This window comes from Gossypium arboreum, chromosome 7 (assembly GCF_025698485.1).
Source record: "Gossypium arboreum isolate Shixiya-1 chromosome 7, ASM2569848v2, whole genome shotgun sequence".
Classification (NCBI taxonomy): Eukaryota; Viridiplantae; Streptophyta; class Magnoliopsida; order Malvales; family Malvaceae; genus Gossypium; species Gossypium arboreum.
Window position 1 is genome coordinate 90,327,470 of NC_069076.1, and position 20,202 is coordinate 90,347,671.

Genomic DNA, 20,202 nt, shown 5'->3' on the forward strand with positions numbered 1-20,202 from the left:
AATTAAATACATGGATATTTTCTTTAAGTTAACAAGGTTAAATTTGTAATTTGCTACTACATTCCTAGGAAAATATTTAGTCAACCAAACATGATAATGTAAGTTTGTTGGGATATTAATCAATATATTTCAATGTATACCAAACATTGTAAGGTAATATTTCCGTAATCATATTCTAATAAATCACATCCCATTAAAATTATAACATGGGAAACACCAAACGTTACCTATAATTAGTTATATTATTATATTAAAACTAAATAAAGTTTTTAAATAAACAAAATCTAATGAATATTGAATTATACTTTACTTTTATCTTAAAATTCAAATATTTTACATTACATGAAATAAAATATTTGAACTTTACTTTACATTTTATCTTAAACAACAATCTTCTTTGATATTTGACATTGATCGTTAGATTGATTTGAATTTAAGATATATTATTCTATTCGTCGATGAATATTGATCTATTGTACTGTTTGTCAAATCGTCTCTTAGAGCTTGTTAAAACTTAAAAGAAAACTCTTAATAACTTATTGACTTAAATAAAAACTTTAAAACAGTTTAATGACTTAAATAAAAATTTTTCAGAATTTTCAATAATTACTTTAATACTTTTAAAATTAAATAACTAAAATATAAACTTACTAACAATTTAATCACCTCTCTCAACTTCAAAAAAAAATTGTCTTCTTTATTTTACTACGGCATCATTGGTTCTGCATTACTGGGGGTCTCCCTCACCATTGTCCAAATCCAAGGAGATCCAACATTCTATTTTATTCCTTAATTGGTCCCTGGTTTCGGCCTTTTGGGCTAGGTGATGACAGTAATGATCTCAACTTTGGCCCATATAATGTCCCAAAAATGGTGCTCTTTTATAAATCGAGTTTATATATAAAATATTATTTTTTATTACATAAAAATTACAAAATAATTATAAATTAAGTAAAAAATAATTTAGTTCAAAAACCAAACCGAACCTAAACTGACCCTACAAGCCATCATCAGTTAATGGGCCTGAAGTCGTGAAGTGCCAAAGCTCAGCCCATGGATACGAAATATCAGGCTCCGGCTTTGCCACATTTATGAACCATAAAGAAACCGATAGAATTTTTATTTTCTAAGAGGAAAAAAAAAACGAAGAGAAAGACTAGAAAAAGGAGCACGTCATTAAGCATTTTTCATAGAGGCATATGCTTCTTTGGCTTCTTCTAAGGAAACTAGGATTCGCACCATATCTCTTTTCTTCCGAAATCTCAATTGTTTGTTTTATAAAAAAATGGAAATTAAAATTATTTTGATCAAATGATGGAATCAATGCAGAGCAAAGTAGAGACGTGGATCAAGGACCAAAGAGCTAAGATCCTTAAAGTCTCGTGGGGACCGCTACGGTGGCGGATGAGGTGGCAGTGGCCACCGTGGAACACCGTTGGCAGAGAACACCGTCAGAGGCTCCAACAAGAGTACGAGAGACGGAAGCGACAGCTACAAGAGCTTTGCCGAGCTGTTAAAGTTGATTCCGTCTCCGATTTGCAGGACATTCTTTGTTGCATGGTGCTCTCTGAGTGTGTTTACAAGGTAATTTAGGCCGAGTTTGAATTTTAGGAAGTTATTATGGTTTTATGATTAACTTTTACGAATGGTAGTATTAATCAGTGTTTAATTTGAATCATGAGCTAAAAGAAATTGAATAATTGATTACTTTTCAAAAAAAAAAAAATTGAATAATTGATGTATAAGGCGCATGATTGCTCACGGATGATGAATTTTATGTTATTAAATGCAAAATATTTTTTGTTTTGCCTTACATGGTAGAAACCTGCTAGTGAGATGATGCGAGCTGTAAACAAATTTAAAGCTGATTTTGGAGGACAGGTTGTTTCTCTAGAACGTGTGCAACCTTCTTCAGATCATGTTCCACACAGGTGAGTTATTTTTTGCTCTATAAGATGCACTCCTTGTTTTGTTGATGTCAATTACCTGGTCGAAAAGAATCTCTAGCAAGCAGTAATTATGTAGTGAAGATGAAGGTTATTAATTTAGATGATTGCCTGCTTTACATTTAGTTTGGTTTAGATCTTTGATGATAATCCACTTTGAATGACTACTAAGCAGTTACATAGTCCGAGATAATAATCTTCGAATTCAATAGTTATGGTTCTCTTATTTTCCTTTGCATCTTTCTTGTTGCAGGTATCTGTTGGCAGAAGCTGGTGATACGCTATTTGCTTCCTTCATTGGAACCAAACAGTATAAGTAAGCAATGTAGTTTTATAGCTTGACTGATTATTCATTACTTTCAAATGTTTATTCTTTTTTCTTTCTTGGTTTCATTAAGAGATGTCATGGCTGGTGCAAACATACTGCAAGGTGCTATATTTAATGAGGATGTTGACCGGATTGAAGTAACTGAAGCCAACCAAGGTGAAAGACAAAAAGGAAATGGGGAAAACAAGTCCATTTCATTGGGGTCAAAACCTAAGCAGATTAAAGATAGGCTTGAACCTGCCGCCCATCGGGTAGGGTGACAGTCATCATTTGTATATCAATAGAATTTATTTTCTCGGATATATTGTTTGTGGTTTTGCCATTGATAAAGTGTTGAATATTTTTGCTCTGTTCATAATTTTATGTAATAAGTTATCATGTATAGTAATAAATACTTCCAGATTTTATTTATTTTCATTCCAATTAATAAAATTTAGGGTTTCTTAGCTCGTGCCAAAGGCATACCTGCTTTGGAGTTGTACAGGCTGGCTCAGAAAAAGAAGCGAAAACTTGTATTATGTGGACATTCACTTGGTGGAGCAGTAAGTTTTACATAAAACTTACCTGGCATGTTGCCTTTGACTATCTATTTCATGCCTTATTTGTGTCTGATGTTGTAGGTAGCAGCATTGGCTACCCTTGCCATTTTGAGGGTCATTGCTGAATCATCTTCATCAAAAGATAGTGAAAAGGTTCATGTCAAGTGTATCACATTTTCCCAGCCTCCAGTAGGAAATGCAGCCCTAAGGGAGTGAGTGCTCCTCCCTTTTTCTGAAATAATTATCCTTTTATTTTTTTCTCCTCAGAAGCTAATGTGTTCATTCTACTCTTTATATGCATCTTTGCTAGTTATGTTAATAGAAAAGGTTGGCAACACTATTTCAAGAGTTACTGCATTCCTGAAGATCTTATACCACGTATCCTTTCACCTGCTTATTTTCATCACTATAATGCACAAAGTTCACTTATGTCCTCTGGTGTGGAAAGTACCAGTTTGTCGACATCAAAGAATGAACAAGGTTCACAGAAAGGAAAGACAGAAAAGCTAAATGAGAATGAAGGGGAGCAATTGGTTATAGGTGTAGGCCCTGTCCAGGGTCCCCTTTGGAGACTTTCAAAACTTGTTCCACTAGAAGGTGTTAGGAGACAATTTAAAAAATACAGAGGAAAGCAAGTTGATCCCATAAAACCATCTGCAGCTGACTCTACAACTGCTGCTCCAATTGAGGATGTAGTTGTTGGACCACAGTTTCTTGAAATTCAAGAGGGCACTGATGGCATATCTCTTAAACCATTTGCTGACACTGATAATGGTGCATCAGACCCAGGATCTGGCAAGTTAACGGGAAAAAACAATGGTAGTGAGGACAACAATAGATGGCGTAGGGTGCCTTCCTTACCTTCATATGTTCCATTTGGACAGGTACATATTATGAAGGAATACTTCAATCATTTGTTTCTTTGTCAATCATCTTATTTAGTGTATGAAGGTGGAGAATATTGATAATAATATGTCATTGTAGTTTCTTTGCTGTGCATCAGTTAAATAGGCAATTTGAGATTGTTTAAAGGGACATTTGATAATGTTGTTGCTTTGGCACTCTGTGTAAGCTAATCCTGATTTGGACCGGTCCTGACTCCCAATCTCTTAATTCTGCTGGCCAATCTATTTGAGGATTAGAATTTGGAATTTCATGAAAGTTATGTAGCTTTCTTACACATCAATTTGCCTTATTGAGACATCTTTGGGAGTTCTGTAACCTTTTGTGATAGTTACAGCTGACAGCAGTTCTCACTCAACTATTATGATAGGTCACTATTTAACTTTCTTCAGCATCACGGCATCCTACTAAGCTGTTCTCTTAAATGTTACAGTGCATAATGGTTTCCACAAGTTTGTAGCACTGTCATTTCAATTATTTAGACAAATAAATTATTAACAAAATTTCACTCATAACAGCTCTATCTCTTGGGCAATTCATCAGTTGAATCACTCTCAGGTGCAGAGTACTCAAAGTTGACATCGGTATGAGTTTCCTTTATTTATGCAGCCTAAGATTTGGAATTTTTTTTTACTTCATAACTTAAGTGGCGCTATTTTCAGTGGCCATTAGCTTTTATGATTTTTGCGCTGCAGATTTTGTCTTCTTCAGCTTCTCATTTTGTTTGCTTTCTTCTGGCAAAGACATTTTCAGGTCAGATCTGTGATTGTTGAATTAAAGGAGCGATTTCAATCTCATTCAATGTATTCGTATAGGTCTCGATTTCAAAGGTAATGATTGATTATGCAATATTTTAACTCTCAATGCTGTTTATGTTAATGTTTAGTCTGAAGTTCTAGTTGTAATGTTGCATTTCTTTTTCTTCTGTTGAATTAGGTAGATCTTTATTCTCCTACATTGCAAATTTTGACCTTCATGTTTTGAACTTCTTATTATCCTACTATTAATATATCATGGAAAATGCATAGCAACTGATACAGAACATCTGCCAATAAAGTGACCAAATAGGGCCTGTTTTCTAAACAAATTGAAGAATTTAAACATAAACTCCTGAACACATTGATTGTTGGTGAGTCCAACACTGTTGCGTCGTAATCCCTTGGCAGAGGTGTTGTTTAATCTAATTTCTTTATCATGTTCTCTACTGAAAATACATAGGCACTGCTGATTATTGGTGACCAGGTATGGAACTGGAGTTAGAACAAGATTGTAATTATGTACATTAACTACGAGTTTATTATTTATCCAAGCAACCTTTATTGTTTTCTCTTCCTCCATGAAAGACATTAGAAGGAAAAATTGACTGGCCATTACTAAACTCTAGTTCCAGTTCTGGAAGTCTAATTGATTTCATGGTCACATCGGTTATCTATTATGGTTATATAAAATGAATATCCTAATTGAAGCCGTCCCTTTATATAAATCCTTAAGAGCCTGGCCACCACCTTTGTTTCAGGTGTTGGAGTTGCTGCCAACATCTTCTTTGAATTTCTACTTATACCATGTTGCTAGCTGCCTTAAGCTTAACCAAGAGAATGTATATGCTTGATTGAATACTGAAAAACCATCAATGGAACTCTTGGCTGGTCGGCCATTGATGATCCCAGACAGCTTTTTCTGTGCTTCTTATTGCTAGGTAGATTGGCCGTTTGCAGTTATCTTTTGCTTTGGTCTTCCTGTTGTAAACTTTTTTCATACTAAAGCCACTTTAAATGATGACAGCAGGTCTAAATATATCTTCATGTGATGTTTTACTAGTCATCATGTACTTGATATTGTGCTTCTTATTATTCATTGTTCATTCGTATTCATGCTTATTTGTTCTCTCTATCTGTGTTCTCTCTCTGTCAACTTTGGCTAGTTTTATGCCTAAAAGTAATTAAATTTATGACATAGTTAAGATATGGACATGTGACATAAGTTGAAAGGGAATCCATAACCTGTTGAGCATTTCTTGGAGATAACAAATATCCTCATTTGGGACATGGCACTTAAATACTTCCTCCTTAGACAGATTTTTAGCAAATTATTTAAGTGATCCATCATAATCCTTTCTTTCTGTTGGCAGAATTTATAACTTGTGCATGAATGATAGTGCTTCAACTTTCTTTGGAATGGAGCAAGTGCAACAGTTCCCACATCTGCAACAATGGCTTGGGTTGTCAGTTGCAGGTGCTGTAGAGCTTGGGCATATTGTTGAGTCTCCTGTTATTCGCACGGCTACTTCCATTGTGCCTCTTGGTTGGAATGGTATTCCTGGCGAGAAGAGTACAGAACAATTGAAGGTTGATATTACTGGATTCAGGTTGCATATGTGCACTCTGGTTCATGCTCAAGTAAATGGCAAATGGTACCTTATTTGTCATCATTTTCTTGTTTTACTTTTGTGAATTTATTATGTCCAGCTGATATGGGAAGATGTCATCATAAATCTTCAGGATGTTATTCTCTGATTGAATCTGCTTCATGGTGCTTCCATCCTAAGATATTGTTTACATTAATATTTTTGCTGACATTGAGGTCAACTACTATTGATGGTTCAAACCCTGTTATATTTCTGACTTGAAGCTAACTAGTAATATATCAGCCAAGTACTCTTACCTAACAATAAGAATCCTGTTAAAGTTAGGAATGCTGACCAGATTTGGGACTTAGTGGTGAATCTTCTGATCAGTAGACAGCTTCAAACTCCAGTATAACGACTCTGCAGTTTAATTCTAGTCCCCTTCTCTTCTTTTTCCTTTTCTATTTTCTCCCGTTCCTTGATAAAATATGAAGTCAGAGTCTTATTGGCAGAAGGAAACTGTGAGGGTTTCATCATCTTCGAATTGATTAAATGTACGGTTTTCTCTCTGTTATTTCAATCTGGGTTTGTTCAAGAATTTTCAAAAAAGAAATGTACTTGCTGCTTTTGCTGATCTGGAAAGTATCGTTAATAAAACAACTCAGCCAAAATGCACACACATGTAAAATTCCTTATTCGATATGGGTCTAGTAAATACAGGCTGGATCTTCTTTTCTGCACCTGTGACATTCAAATAAATGCGTGTAAAAATTGGTCACCTAGATCTATATCTTATAAGCCCAAAGTTGCACCAGTTTCTCTCTCAATCTCCTTGGTGCATGATAAGCACTTTTATACAATATTGCTTCTTATTCAGGTGTTCAACTACCGTGGAATCATTTCCTTCGGCACGAGACTACTCATCTGGGAATGGGGAACCACCCGAATTACAAAAAATAAGAGTCTTAGTAGGAGCTCCCTTGAGGCGACCTCCTAAGCATCAGACACTAGCTGATTCTTTGATGACCATGTTCCCTTCAATTAATTTAGAGACAGTTAATCTCAATAAAGATCATGATATGGCATCATCTCATCAAGAAAAAAACGTAAGGCCAGAAGGCTTGAGTGACTTTTTCATTTTCTGTACTAGTGATTTTTCAACTGCATCAAAGGAGGTTCATGTTAGAACTCGCAGGGTGCGACTTCTTGGTCTGGAGGTATTCTTATTTTCCCTTTGAACTCTTAAAATTTTATGTTGTTTTTGCTTTCTATGTTCCTGAATGTTTTTTTTATGATTACCAGGGTGCTGGTAAAACCTCTCTTTTCAATGCAATATTGGGTAAAGGCAAATTGACTCATATTACCAACACTGAAAATCTACAAGTGGAATCTGATTTTCAAGAAGGTATTGCTGGCGGTTTATGCTATTGTGATTCACCTGGTGTAAACTTGCAGGTAATTTTGCTGTGAAAATCTGAGGAATATGGTTGAAACTAGATCATGTTCTAGAATTCAAAGTGGAAAGTGATCTCAGATTTTATGCCCTTTATCATGACATTCAATATTTCTTACTCCACTTTTAATGCAAAATAGATTTATTTTGTTTGAAACGATTTGTAGAGTTCTTGAGTGACACATAATGCTTATAAGGTGGGATAGGAAATATTATTTATCCTTTTACCTTGAACTTTCTGTGAATTCATGGTTGGTGGTGAAGTTGGGGTGATCCTGCTATTGAGCATTTTAAGTTTATTGAGTATATAGCATCGAATCTTATGGTGCTAAAAAGAAAGTCAGAGTGGAATTAATGTGCTGTTAGAACTGTATTGGTATTCTATAAATTAATATCCACCTTTTGTGTCTTTAAAGAAAATAGAAGTGTAATTTATTTTACTGTGTTTTTGTATGTTATAGGAGCTGGCCATAGAAGCTTCTCGGTTCAAAGATGAACTATGGAGGGGAATCCGTGACCTTAGTAGAAAGACCGATTTAATTGTTCTTGTGCATAACCTATCCCATAGGATACCTCGATACAATCATCCAGATTCATCTGAGCAATATCCAGCCCTTTTGCCACTATTAGATCAGGCAAAATCACTTGGAATACCTTGGGTCCTTGCAATAACTAACAAATTTTCTGTAAGTGCACATCAACAGAGAGCTGTGATTAATACAGTTATTCAGGCATATCAAGCATCTCCAAGTAACACTGAAGTTGTCAATTCCTGTCCATACGTGATGCCTGGTGCTGCTAGTACTTCATTGCCTTGGGGTGTAATGAGTGAAAATTCTGATGGGAGAATGGGTGTTCAGAAGTTTCTATCTGCTCCAATTGACCTTGTTCGCCGGCCTTTCCGAAGGAAAGATACTGTTTTGCCTGTGGAGGGGGTTGATTCCCTTTGCCATGTTGTCCACCGTGTTCTTTGGAGCCACGAAGAGGCTTCCCTGGAGGTACAACTATAGATTATAAATAGCTTTGAATATGCATAGCAACTGATGGAGTTCCTTATCTGTAGGCATCAGAGAATTTATTAAGAGATCATAGATTTGGGATATGCTTAATTAGTTGAGAAACATAGCTGAAATAGTAGCGAAGTAATAATAAAGCAAAGTACATAGTAACTAATCTTGTGATAAAAACTGAAACTTTTGTGCAGTACATATTTGCTTTGATAACATTGACCTTCTAATTCCAACTGAAATGATGGCAGGCAGCAGTTAATGACTGACCTTCTTATTGTCTGGCTGATATAATAGTTGCTGACAAAAAAACATAATGCATATAATCTGAGGATCTATTTTGCTTCAATTAGTTGCAAAATGCAAAGTTATTATTGTAAATGCCTTTGTTTTGTTGTCATCATACTTCTAACTGGACAGCGGAGTGGATTCTGGCGCATCTGATTACATTCACAATTTTTTAACAGTCGCTATTTTCTTATTCCTCATCAAATGATAATGATAATAATATTTCAGCTTATGTCCTTATGGTTGATATAACATAACATCTTAGATACGGCCCAATTGCAACTGATAAGCATTTATAACTGAACTACTTGGATATATACGCCCATTATGAATTTTTTTTAATTAATATTGGGAGGATGAACTTCAATAACTGTTATTGATATGTTTGTACAGTATACAGGAAATATGGAAACACGAATCACTTGTTATTTGTGGATACTCAAGCATTTCTACCATGTGCTATATGGTTTAGTTTCTTCTTGTTTTACGTATTTAAGTTTACATGCTCATGAATAATTTTGTGTTTCTTGTTTCATTTCAAATTTGAAGGAGCTTGCTACAGATAGGCTTTCAATGGAGTTGGCACGAGAACATGCTATGGCAATAGATAAGAAAGATTCTCAAGCCAAGGCATCAGCTTTGACATCTGCCGCTGTAGGTGCCTCATTCGGGGCTGGTGTGGGCGTTGTCTTGGCTCTTGTCATGGGTGCAGCATCCGCATTGAGGAAACCTTGAAGGAACCTCAGGTATTCATAATTCGTTCTCTCATTATTAGTTGTAATATTCAAAGCAGCAAGCCAAGTCCCCTTTGATTTGGTCATCAGGTTCTGCTTTCTTCACTGCTCTAAATATGTGTTGATGGTAGTATAATGAAATCTTAGATGTTGCTATCGGGTGACGGCCAATTTTCCTTTTAGTTCTATCTATGTGTATTTATCTGAACTTCTTGCTTGTTTTTCGGGTTCAGCTGGTAGTCCACAATAGAGAAGGCATTTGTGATATTGAGGAGGTGAAAATGATTTTTTGAACTCCATTTCTCTTTCCATTTGATTTAATGGCACTTCATTTTGCACAACAATGGTGAATTGGTGATAGTTCATCCATAACCAGTTTGTTTAAAGCATCTTTAGCTATAAGATTAAGATGTATTGCATTTAGAATATCTTTTTACACAAGTTTCTCTGTATCTGAAACACAACCAAGTTGAAACTATGATTTCTCTATTTTTATGAACTTTATGGACAGTTTCTTAGTTGTTGGCTTTGCCATGAGTTCGGGGAAAAGGAACTACATCTCTGACATCAGTGAGGCCAGTCATAAGAAGAACCATAAGATCGAACCCTAGGCTAAACCCAGAGTGCTTGACTGTTCCATGCTTGCGAAGATCTTGGTACCATTCGTACTGATCTCTTGACAAGTCAATTTCCTTCATTCTGAAATCAGAAAACCATAGCAAACAAGGAAAATAGGCTTTGGTATCAATAAGGATAGTATTGAGAATAGTTCAGTCCTCAAGAATAGACCCAAATTAAGATGGCTTTAAAGTGATCATTAGAAGAATTGAGATAAACCTAGAGTTTAGATCGGGTTGTTTTGGGTTCAAGTAGTTTTAGGTCGGTTCATTCACATTTGAGATTTGGATTTTTCAGATTGGATCGTTATGGGTTTGAATAATTTCAGATCATTTCTGGTACAAGTCATTTTGAGTTCGAGTTGTTTTGACATTACCTTGCACTTAGCATGTCAAGCCGCTCTTCACTTTGGCTACCCGTAATCACTGTTCCCATCTGCATTACCATTTATCCATCTTTAATAACCAACTCAAAACCACCCACTGTTTCAATATATTTGTTTCAAGTTTTAGGCTTTACCTTGGGTACAACCATATCAAAAGCGGCCACTGTTTTTCCATCATCATTCAAGCGTACATAAAATGGCTTAACTGCTTTTGGATAATCATAAATAATCACAGGTCTCTTATAGTGATCATCAGCCAAGTAGCTGCCATTGAGTAAATGGAAAATAATAAGAACATTTTGTAGGAAAAGTCTCATATTGTTTTAGGATATTTGCATGTGATAGTTCTTTGTTAGTAGCCAGATTATATGTACCTTAGATGTTCAGCTGTTAAAGGGACTCCCCATCGAAGTTTTGTTTCGAAAGTCTTATCTGTCACCTGGTGTTGAAGAATGAAACACTTTGATCAGACATAAGTTGCTAAAAATATGGCAGTCATGTTGGCCGGCTTAATTTGGGTTAATTGCACCAAACGTCGTTAAATGATTGCTTATATTATATATTGTTGAAAATATCTTTCTATCAATCTAGCAGTCAATTTAGGCATTAAAGGCCAATTTGGATCTAATATGGAGCATATTTAGAATATGTGGATTAAATTATAAGTTCGTTTACTTAATACATGAATGGATTTTATGTGTTAATAAAGAAGATAGTGCCAAGAGGTTATTTCTTAGTTGATTATGTAGTAGTTACATAAATGTTTTCAATTCACTTGTTTTAAATATGCCAATATGCTTCATGTCAGATTTGAGTTGAGCTGATATTTAACATTAACGCTAATGGTTCGACTGATGAAAGGGCCTAAATTATAGATACTAACCATGGCAGATCTTGGGATTAAATTTTGGGGGGCTTAGGAGTTTAATGAGAAATATTTAAAAATTCTCATTAATCTAAAGAGTTTAATTAAATTTTTTTAAAAATTTCAACAGAAAAAATATTTTCCAAAATTTTGGGGGGGCCAAGGCCCCTTGCCACCATTTAGCTCCACCTCTGCATACTAATACTTTGAAAACTCGACTAAACTGTTTTAAAATTTAAAAATTAATTTAAAATCTGGGTTATAATTCGAGTAATATATAGAAAATTTATGTAGTCTCGGGTTTACCTTTCTCAAGATATCTACTGCCTCTCTATAAGAAATCCTTTCATAAGAAATTGATATCATATATTCAAGACGGTGAACAATAGTCTTGTCAATTCTTTTTGTGACAAACTTCATGTCTTGTGGACAGTGATCCAATATCCATTTGCACAGAAATTTGAAGCAGTCCTCTGCACATTTCATTGAGTCCTGGAAAACTCCAATCAAAGATATCAACCAGATCTTCATATATGAAAGCACAATTCACATTTAATCTGAACAAGTAATATAATTCATTTCTTATTTCTTTTTTCGATATATTTTTCACTTAGGGATGGAAATGGAGTGCAACAAGTTGTTTGAACCGAATTGGACTAGTTGGTTGAATTGGGAATCGGTCAAGATACCGGTCTATAGAGGCATTAGACTGGTTGATTCGTGAATTGATATAAACTAATTGAATCGGACTAAAAAACCTGTTGAATCAACGTTAAGTCGGGTTTTTTATGAATTTTTTAATAATTTATTTAATCAAATTGGCAAATCGATAACTTGACTAGTATGATCATTAGTTTGATCCTAAAAATCTTGGCAACAGGGTGGATATTAAATCCACCACTGCTTTACAATTAGCTCGTTTTGTCTTACCAACTTCTTTATTTCATTATGAATGTGTAATAGTGAAGACTATTACCACTTCTATATTTCATTATGAATGTGTAATAGTGAAGACTATTACCACTTCTATAAATGTTAACTACATAATACATTCAAACAATCTTGATTTGATATTTGCTTGCTATTTTATTTTTTAAAAGCAAGCAAAATTTTAAACATAATTCTTAAAAATATATATTTCAACATAAAATGGAATTTTTCTTCCTATAATTTAGTTATATATAAAGATAAAATAATAATTTAATATAATGAAGAGGCAGAATGAGACTAGATAAATTTATACTCAAATTGTGGTTTATTAGTCGCGTGTTAATTTTTCTTAGAAATAATTTTTCATAGAAATAGTTTAGGTTGTAATTATGGTTGTCCCAAAAAGAAACTATTTGGCCCACCCGCATTTACCTTTTTTAAAAAATCATTTCATTCAAAGTGGATGGACTCAGGTTTTGCATATGATGCATGAACTCAGAAGATAACGAAGTATTACCTCTAGTTGTGAAAATGCCATTTCGACCTCAACAACCCACATTTCAGCCACTTGTTTGATTGACCCTGTTTTCTCAGCCCGAAATCTGGGTCCAAACGAGTAAACATTCCCAAGAGCACATGCATAGCTCTCCAAATGTAGCCGACCTGAAACACTTAAATAGCTCTGGTGACCAAAGAAATCTTCTTTGACCTCAGGCTTCACTCCAGTTCCTAGTTTGGATTTGTCTCTTGCTTCAATATGTTGTTCAGCCTTAACAGTTTCATGCCGAACATCGGCATCGGCACCACTCCCCAACCCCCATTTCTTGCTTGTTGTAACCTGAAACTTTTCACTGAAACCTTCGGAGTCTATAGTTGTTATTATTGGCACTTGTACATGCAAAAAACCATGGTTATGGAAGAATGTGTGGGCCGCGAAATCAAGGGTGTCGCGGATTCGTGTTATAGATGCCACCTGCGATTCAAAGCATGGTAATGAAACAAGTACATTAGGTGCCTTTCATATGAACATTGAATAGCAATGTATGCAGAGCATACCGTAGTCGTCCTAGGACGAATATGGGGATAATCCCTTAAAGAATCAAGGGGTAATCTTTTTCTTGATAACGGATATGTATCCGGTTCGACTGTTCCAATGTGAAGAATTTTCTCGACTTTAAGCTCGATTGTTTGTTTTCCATGTGATGATGATTTTTCTAAAACACCTTGGGCTAATATACATGTTCCTGTAGGTAGAACGTGGCTTGCAGATACTGGAACTATAGCTGAATCTATTACAACCTGAGAATTTTTCAAGTATCAATTAGGAATTTGCATAATTAAAGAGGGAAAAAATTCAGGGTTTTAGAGTACCATAAGACTTGAAATGGAAGAGCCATCATTAATTTGTAGAAAGAACTTCGAAGGCGGCGGTTTAGGAACTGGCTCGAACTTTTCTCGAACACCTGGATAACTGTCAGAAGAAACACCGAAAACTCTTATAATTTTCTTGAAAAAAGGGATTCTAGATTGAACCACTTCGACGCAACTAAGTTCTTTAGGGCCCGGAGAAGGAGGGAAGGCTTCAGCCGCCGTCGGTGGCTTCAATGCCGCCACCACGGGCTCCCTTTTAACTTCCTTAGAAGATTTAACCCATCCTCCAACCACCACTGTCTTACCAAACAACTCTATCTCATCATCACCACATTCCAATATCGTTTTCAACATCACCCGGTTCGAGTACTCCAAAGGGATCAAAGGGGGGATTGTAACCTTGGGTTCTTGTTGAGACTCCATCATTTGTTATGAAAAGAGAAAGGGAAAGAAAGAGATGAAATAAGAAGTTAGTAGAGGTTGCACTGGTATGAATTTGGCAATGGGGGTGAGGGTGATGGTGATGATGATGATGATAAAATGGGAGAAAATGGGTGCTTTTTTGAGAATATGAAGGAAAAGAAAGGGATTGTTTGCATCAATGGACATGGTTGTTTTGGTATAAGGGTTGATCAACGGAAGTGGTGAAGGCACAGATTATACAGAAAGAAAAGAGAAGAGAAAGGGTTGGTGGTAACGTTAGGTATATTTGTAAAGTTGGGTTATTCGCGGGAGTTTTCCTCAAACATTTTAACGGTTTTTCAAACTAAATTATTGGAAGCTTTATTAATTTCAACCCTCTTGTTGAATTAGTCACATCATTGATTTTTAACTCAACTGTGGATTGAATAATAATTAAATAAGTAATTAAAAATTTTATAAGATCGATTCAGATTTTTTTTTTGATTTTTAATTTTTACATGTTTTGAGTGGTTTGTGTAAAGATCAGTTCAACTCTTATGTTCGGATTGATATATCACCATTTTGATCCAAACGGTTCGCTTCGACTAGTTCGATCCAATTTAAATAATACCGATTTCAACACAATGTAAAAGTTAATTTGTTTAATTATTTATATTATATTTATATTTATAAATTACAAATTAAGTTTCAAGAAAAGATTAATTACAAAATAATAAATCTTTTTAAAAGTGCTGGTTAAATTAGTACTGAAATTAAATTATAAAATTTATTTGGTATATATTAATTAAAATTAAGTATGAGATATTATTATACTATTTGATAAATTTGAATTAGGTAAGTTTTATTTTTACAATTTTATTCTAATTTTTTGAACATTTTAAATTATATTAAATAAAGCCATACTTTAAATGAATTTAAATATAAATATGAAATATTTGAAATAAATCTAACTATTAATATATAATATTATAAATATAAAAGAATAATAATCAAGAATAAACTCAAATATTAAAAACACAAGAAAATTTCACCTATGAAGCAGTGGTTTGTGTTTTTGAGAAAATTTTATTGAATAGAAGAAACAGGAGAAGTAAATGTAGAGTAAATGTAAATCCTAAAAGGATCATATAATTTTAAAAGAGGAAAAACAATTAACTCAATTTACACTATTAAGCAATAAGTATAAAATATATAATTTAATTATGCTCCCTTAAAGAAATTTATAACTTCACCTCTATTATACACACTAATCCTTTAAAAACTCTCCTAAGTGAAATAAATGGTAAAAAAAAAAACCTAAAGTAATTATACATAAAAATAATTTCAAAATTCATCATGTCTCAATACATATAAAAAGAGTTAAATATTGATGTGAAATGTCTCAAAAGGACCGACCCAAATTGGTATTTAAAAAAAGGATAAATATCAAATAATACATGAACTATGATTTAATGTGTAATTGTATACATGAATTTTGATTTGATACAATTCTTATAAATTATTAGCACAATTATTGATATAACATAATTTTATAATATGTATTGCATGCATAAATAATTATATTTATTCAATATAAAAATAAATTGATGTATTTATTTTTCTTTAAATATGTGTGATTAAATCAAAATTAAAGTTTCAAGTATACATTTGAATCACAATTAATATTTTACGTGTATAATTACACCAAATTAAAATTCATGTATACAATTACACATTAAATTAAATTTTATGTAAAAGAAAAAATAGAAACCTAAATGTGTTTTATCAATAACTCAAGTCTTAATTGTGCAAAGTCTAAACCTCCATTGTGTGGACATAAGAATGGATAATGACAGTTCATATGGTATCCAGTCCGTGACTAAATCAAGCAAACCTCTTAATTAATTAATTAATTAATTGCCCACCAATTAAACTTTGATTTGTTTTCAACAAATTCCCTAAACGCAACGCAAAGCACTAAAATTCTACCCATTTCAGGTAACAACTTCTTGACCTAAATCTTTTGTCTTTTACAAAAGGAGCTGTATTTGACCCTGAGCTTTACTTAGCTTGCTTCACCATCATCAACAACGAATAAACTCATCAAAATCCACCAAGACAAGTTCAAGACTGTAGGGATCACTATCTTCATATTTAAAATTGTCTAACATGTCATGTTTATTACAGTTGCATGCATAATATTATTATAATATTATTGAAAGACAAAAGAAATCCAACCCTTGACATATATCTTTATAGATTTTAAAGAGTTCAAATATAAATTTTCCATTTTAAGGGTTTAGGCTACCGCTTGCGCCCATAGTTATAATGTCATTGTCATCAAAATTTTAATAATTCAATCAACTTTTTCGAAAAAATAATTTAACTAAAATTTGATAGTTAAAATCAAGATAATAAAAAAAATTATGATTGAATTGATAAAAAAAAAGAGGTGAACCACATTAGTAGTTATTGAAAAGTTACACAGTTGTCACTCAACTATTTAATTTTATCTTTTCTAGTCACCAATTAGCTAATATAAAAATGAAAACACCCAAAAATTAAAATAGTTGAATGACTAAAAAGACAAAATTAAATAATTCAGTAACCTTTTGTAACTTTTTATAATTAGATGATAAAAAAACATAACACAATTTATCCTTTAAAATGATGAATATTAATAATTAAGTTTATTATTATACCTATTGTTTTTAAAATTGAGTTTAGTATTGGGACAATTTCAATTAAATTAGAGAGATGAATAAAGGTGTGGTTTGGAATTTCCTAGGACGGTGTTTGATATCATTTGATAGTACATCCACTTTCGGTCTTATATATAATTTGATGGTAGTGTGCTACCCAATCTGATTTTGGTGACTTTCCTTGAAGCTCATGTGTTGAAATGCATAATAATAAATGTGAATTCAAATTCAATTCAATACGACCAAATCAAATACATTCAAATTTTGGGTTAATTGCTTTAGAGCATATAGTAATTGTCCTATATATTGGTAGTGAAGAAATATATATATATATGTTCTAGGTAAAAATAGTATAGAAGTCTTGATATTAGGAGTCTAGATTGCATTTTGGTTTTTTTACTAAAAAATAGATAAATTAGTCTCTATATGTTAGATCAAATAGCAAATTGATACTTTTGTTAAAAATTTCATTCATTTCTACTATAAAAACTGGTCTATGTACATCATAATAAGGTATATGTTGCACGCCACATGTATCTATTTAATTAGTCCGTCAGATACAATATTAATTTTTAATAGTAGAAATTGATGAAAATTTTAATAAAAATGACCAATTTACTTTTTAATATAATGTAAATAAATAAATTAATTTATTTTGAGTAACTAAAATAAAATATAATGTAAGAATAATTTTACGAAAGTTGTACTTGCCTGTTTAACTACGCAACTATTTATGTTGTCCTTTATCACTTTGTTGGAAGAAGCCAAAAATTTGTTTGAAATTAAAAGATTCTTTTGACTAAGTCTAAAGTTAAAAAGATTAAAAATTTTAAAGGTTAAAATTGAAAGTGTGAAGTAAGTATTAAATATTAATTGAGATAATATTATTAAATCATTCTCCAATTCAACATTTAAAACAATCGAGAAAGTCACCTAAATTATTTTAACTGTTTGATTTTGGCAATAATTACACGAATGTATTCATTATAATTACACTCTCATTCTTGCATTAATGTAGTTCTGATTGTAACTTTCATCTCTTTTTTTTTTATATTATACAATATTATAATTTAAAATTTGCACAAAAATTTGAAGATATTTAATGCAATTAATTTAAATATCAACATATCTCTTAAAATTTATAATAAAATATGATTTTTAATTACTATTTTTTGAAGTTATAATTAACTAATTATTTCAACAATAGTAATCAAAATCAATCATTACAAGTATAAAATAAATTAACTCACTAATTCACACATAATTTTTGAATGGTAGAACTCGATCTTAGGCACTTAAAGTCCCAAAACCTTCATCAACAATGCAAAAGTAAGGGTGCAAATGAGACACTACTGCTTGTAAGCTACTTGAGTTCAATTCGAAAAAAATTTGAATTCTATTCGGTAATTATCGAGCTGAGCTGAGCTAAGCTTGAGATTGAGCTATCGGTCAAGTCAAATTTAAGCTTAGTAATACTCAACTCTAACAATCCACAAGTCTTATCGAACTTTTCATAATTTTATATTATTAAATTACATTATTACCCTTAATACATTTTATTAACCCTAAGTTAAATTATCAAGCTCAAATTCAAGCTTGAGTATAAAAATTTATAAATAAACTTAATCAAGCTTAAGTTTGTGTAGCTTGAATATATCTCGAGTTGAGTTCAAACTTAAAAATAATTGTCCGATTTAATTTAAATTAAATATCAAACTTAACAGTATTCAAACTCAGCTCGACTAAATTACACCCTATAGCCTAATTTCACCTGTCACTAATCTGTAATTACTTTTTAAAGAATCATAGATTAGGAAAGGAATTTTATTATTTGGATTACATACCTAAATGGGATGGAATCTTATGGTATGTTTACTTTTTCTATTTTATCTATTAATTTGGCCAAACATAAGCAGCATCGAGTAATTCATTCTTAGCCTCCCCCTCCCTCTCTTTACATATATATATACACACATATACATATGTGTGTGTAAACAAAATTTCTCTTAATCTAAATCTAGCTTTCAGTGTTCTTCTAAAGATGACTGGTGTTCAACAAGAAGGTGATGATCAAAGTGTGAGCCTCTATCTCCTTAAGCAAAAAATGGCTGATTTTGCCAAAGAAAGGAACTGGGATCAGTTCCATAGCCCCAGAAACCTCCTTTTGGCCATGGTAACCTATGCTAACACATATGATTCTCCTTCTTGTACCTTCAACGGAAGTATTGTTTTCAGAGTGTTTAGTCTCAAGTTTTTGTCTCCCTACTTTGAGGAGAACAAAAAAGGGTTCATGGAGTTTGGTGAACTTACTTAATCAAGTGGTATTGTTTTTATCTACTAAGACCTGTTAAGGGCATGATTCGAACTCCACTAAAATCAAATGCTAAACATTTACTTGGTAGACTAGGCGCTCTTGTCAAACTCCGTGAACCTCTTTTACCCGAGGCTAAAACCAAACATATAGGCATCCTAGTCACAATACTTCCACCCTTCAAGGGCTAGTTCAGCAGACGATACCTCAAACAGATGATGTCAATGAATATATATAGCTTTTTATGTCTTTCTTTTTTCTATTATTATTGAATATTTGCAATATTGATTACATATTGATATAGGTAGGTGAAGTAGGGGAACTCTCTGAGATATTTCAATGGAAAGGTGAGGTTCCTAAAGGGTTGCCCGATTGGAAAGAAGATGAAAAAGTTCACCTCGGTGAAGAGCTTTCCGATGTGCTACTTTACCTCGTTAGGCTATCTGATATTTGTGGCATTGATTTGGGGAAAGCTGCTTTGCGTAAAGTTGAACTTAATGCTATCAAGTATCCGGCCTCGAAGAACTACGGCACCAACGACGACGGCACTGCGGAGATGTGTGGTTGATGATGGTGAAACACACATGGTTTTAATAATATGTTTGTGATGTTTACTTTGTTGGTTGATTCTTAGGGTTTTGGGGTTACTTTTGCATGGGGGACTGGTAGTAGTGTGGGTAGGTATGTTTGGTATTTATTCCTATATTGATTTCTTTTGTCACTGTTTTCGAATCCAATCCTTGTGAGAGATAATATATAAGAAACGATTAAAGTAGACTGTTTCTTGGTTACACAGGGTAACGTACAAATATATTCGATTAAAGATAAATTTATATGTTAATCGGATGCTTAAAGTTGTAAATAGTGATAGATTTGGTCGAAGAATTGAAACCAGCAATGAATCTTCTATAGGGCAAAATATTGATAATCTTTATTATGAAGATTATGAAGTTTGCTTGGAATACATTGATTTACCCGGTGTATTGGGTTGCGATTAAAGGTGCTTATGGGCCAGGTTGGGTCTAAGTATGATATTAATATACTTTATACTTACCCAACTCGAAATCTAGGCCTAA

The 20,202-nt window shown here is 33.0% G+C and overlaps 3 protein-coding genes across 3 annotated transcripts; 2 read left to right on the forward strand and 1 right to left on the reverse strand.

Moving 5' to 3' along the window:
- The first annotated feature begins 1,097 nt into the window (after positions 1–1,097).
- Positions 1,098–9,824, forward strand: LOC108453157 (uncharacterized). The gene is made up of 14 exons (XM_017751105.2): positions 1,098–1,584; positions 1,822–1,931; positions 2,200–2,262; positions 2,345–2,525; positions 2,712–2,816; positions 2,895–3,025; positions 3,124–3,697; positions 4,235–4,300; positions 4,470–4,546; positions 5,845–6,126; positions 6,938–7,277; positions 7,363–7,515; positions 7,975–8,511; positions 9,358–9,824. The coding sequence occupies exons 1-14, from the start codon at positions 1,312–1,314 to the stop codon at positions 9,541–9,543; spliced, it is 3,078 nt and encodes a 1,025-aa protein (XP_017606594.1). The 5' UTR covers positions 1,098–1,311; the 3' UTR covers positions 9,544–9,824.
- A 109-nt stretch (positions 9,825–9,933) lies between these two features.
- LOC108453166 (asparagine--tRNA ligase, cytoplasmic 2-like) lies at positions 9,934–14,251 on the reverse strand. The gene is made up of 8 exons (XM_017751117.2): positions 13,712–14,251; positions 13,397–13,639; positions 12,858–13,313; positions 11,717–11,902; positions 10,920–10,984; positions 10,680–10,809; positions 10,537–10,595; positions 9,934–10,241 (listed from the first exon to the last, which is right to left on the reverse strand). Exons 1-8 carry the CDS (start codon positions 14,135–14,137, stop codon positions 10,058–10,060), a joined length of 1,749 nt encoding a protein of 582 aa, XP_017606606.1. The 5' UTR covers positions 14,138–14,251; the 3' UTR covers positions 9,934–10,057.
- Positions 14,252–18,733: 4,482 nt separating this feature from the next.
- On the forward strand, positions 18,734–19,901 carry LOC108473164 (uncharacterized). The gene is made up of 2 exons (XM_053031232.1): positions 18,734–18,988; positions 19,431–19,901. The coding sequence occupies exons 1-2, from the start codon at positions 18,857–18,859 to the stop codon at positions 19,692–19,694; spliced, it is 396 nt and encodes a 131-aa protein (XP_052887192.1). The 5' UTR covers positions 18,734–18,856; the 3' UTR covers positions 19,695–19,901.
- Positions 19,902–20,202: the final 301 nt, after the last annotated feature.

Coding starts and splice junctions, on each gene's coding strand:
- LOC108473164 (XM_053031232.1), top strand. CDS start 18,857: ATGACTGGTGTTCAACAAGAAGGTGATGATCAAAGTGTGAGCCTCTAT. Junction 18,989..19,430: donor GAAACCTCCTTTTGGCCATG/GTAACCTATGCT, acceptor ATATTGATATAG/GTAGGTGAAGTAGGGGAACT.
- LOC108453157 (XM_017751105.2), top strand. CDS start 1,312: ATGATGGAATCAATGCAGAGCAAAGTAGAGACGTGGATCAAGGACCAA. Junction 7,516..7,974: donor CACCTGGTGTAAACTTGCAG/GTAATTTTGCTG, acceptor TGTATGTTATAG/GAGCTGGCCATAGAAGCTTC. Junction 8,512..9,357: donor ACGAAGAGGCTTCCCTGGAG/GTACAACTATAG, acceptor TCAAATTTGAAG/GAGCTTGCTACAGATAGGCT.
- LOC108453166 (XM_017751117.2), bottom strand. CDS start 14,137: ATGATGGAGTCTCAACAAGAACCCAAGGTTACAATCCCCCCTTTGATC. Junction 11,903..12,857: donor TGGCATTTTCACAACTAGAG/GTAATACTTCGT, acceptor GGAGTTTTCCAG/GACTCAATGAAATGTGCAGA. Junction 10,242..10,536: donor CTTGACATGCTAAGTGCAAG/GTAATGTCAAAA, acceptor TTCTGATTTCAG/AATGAAGGAAATTGACTTGT.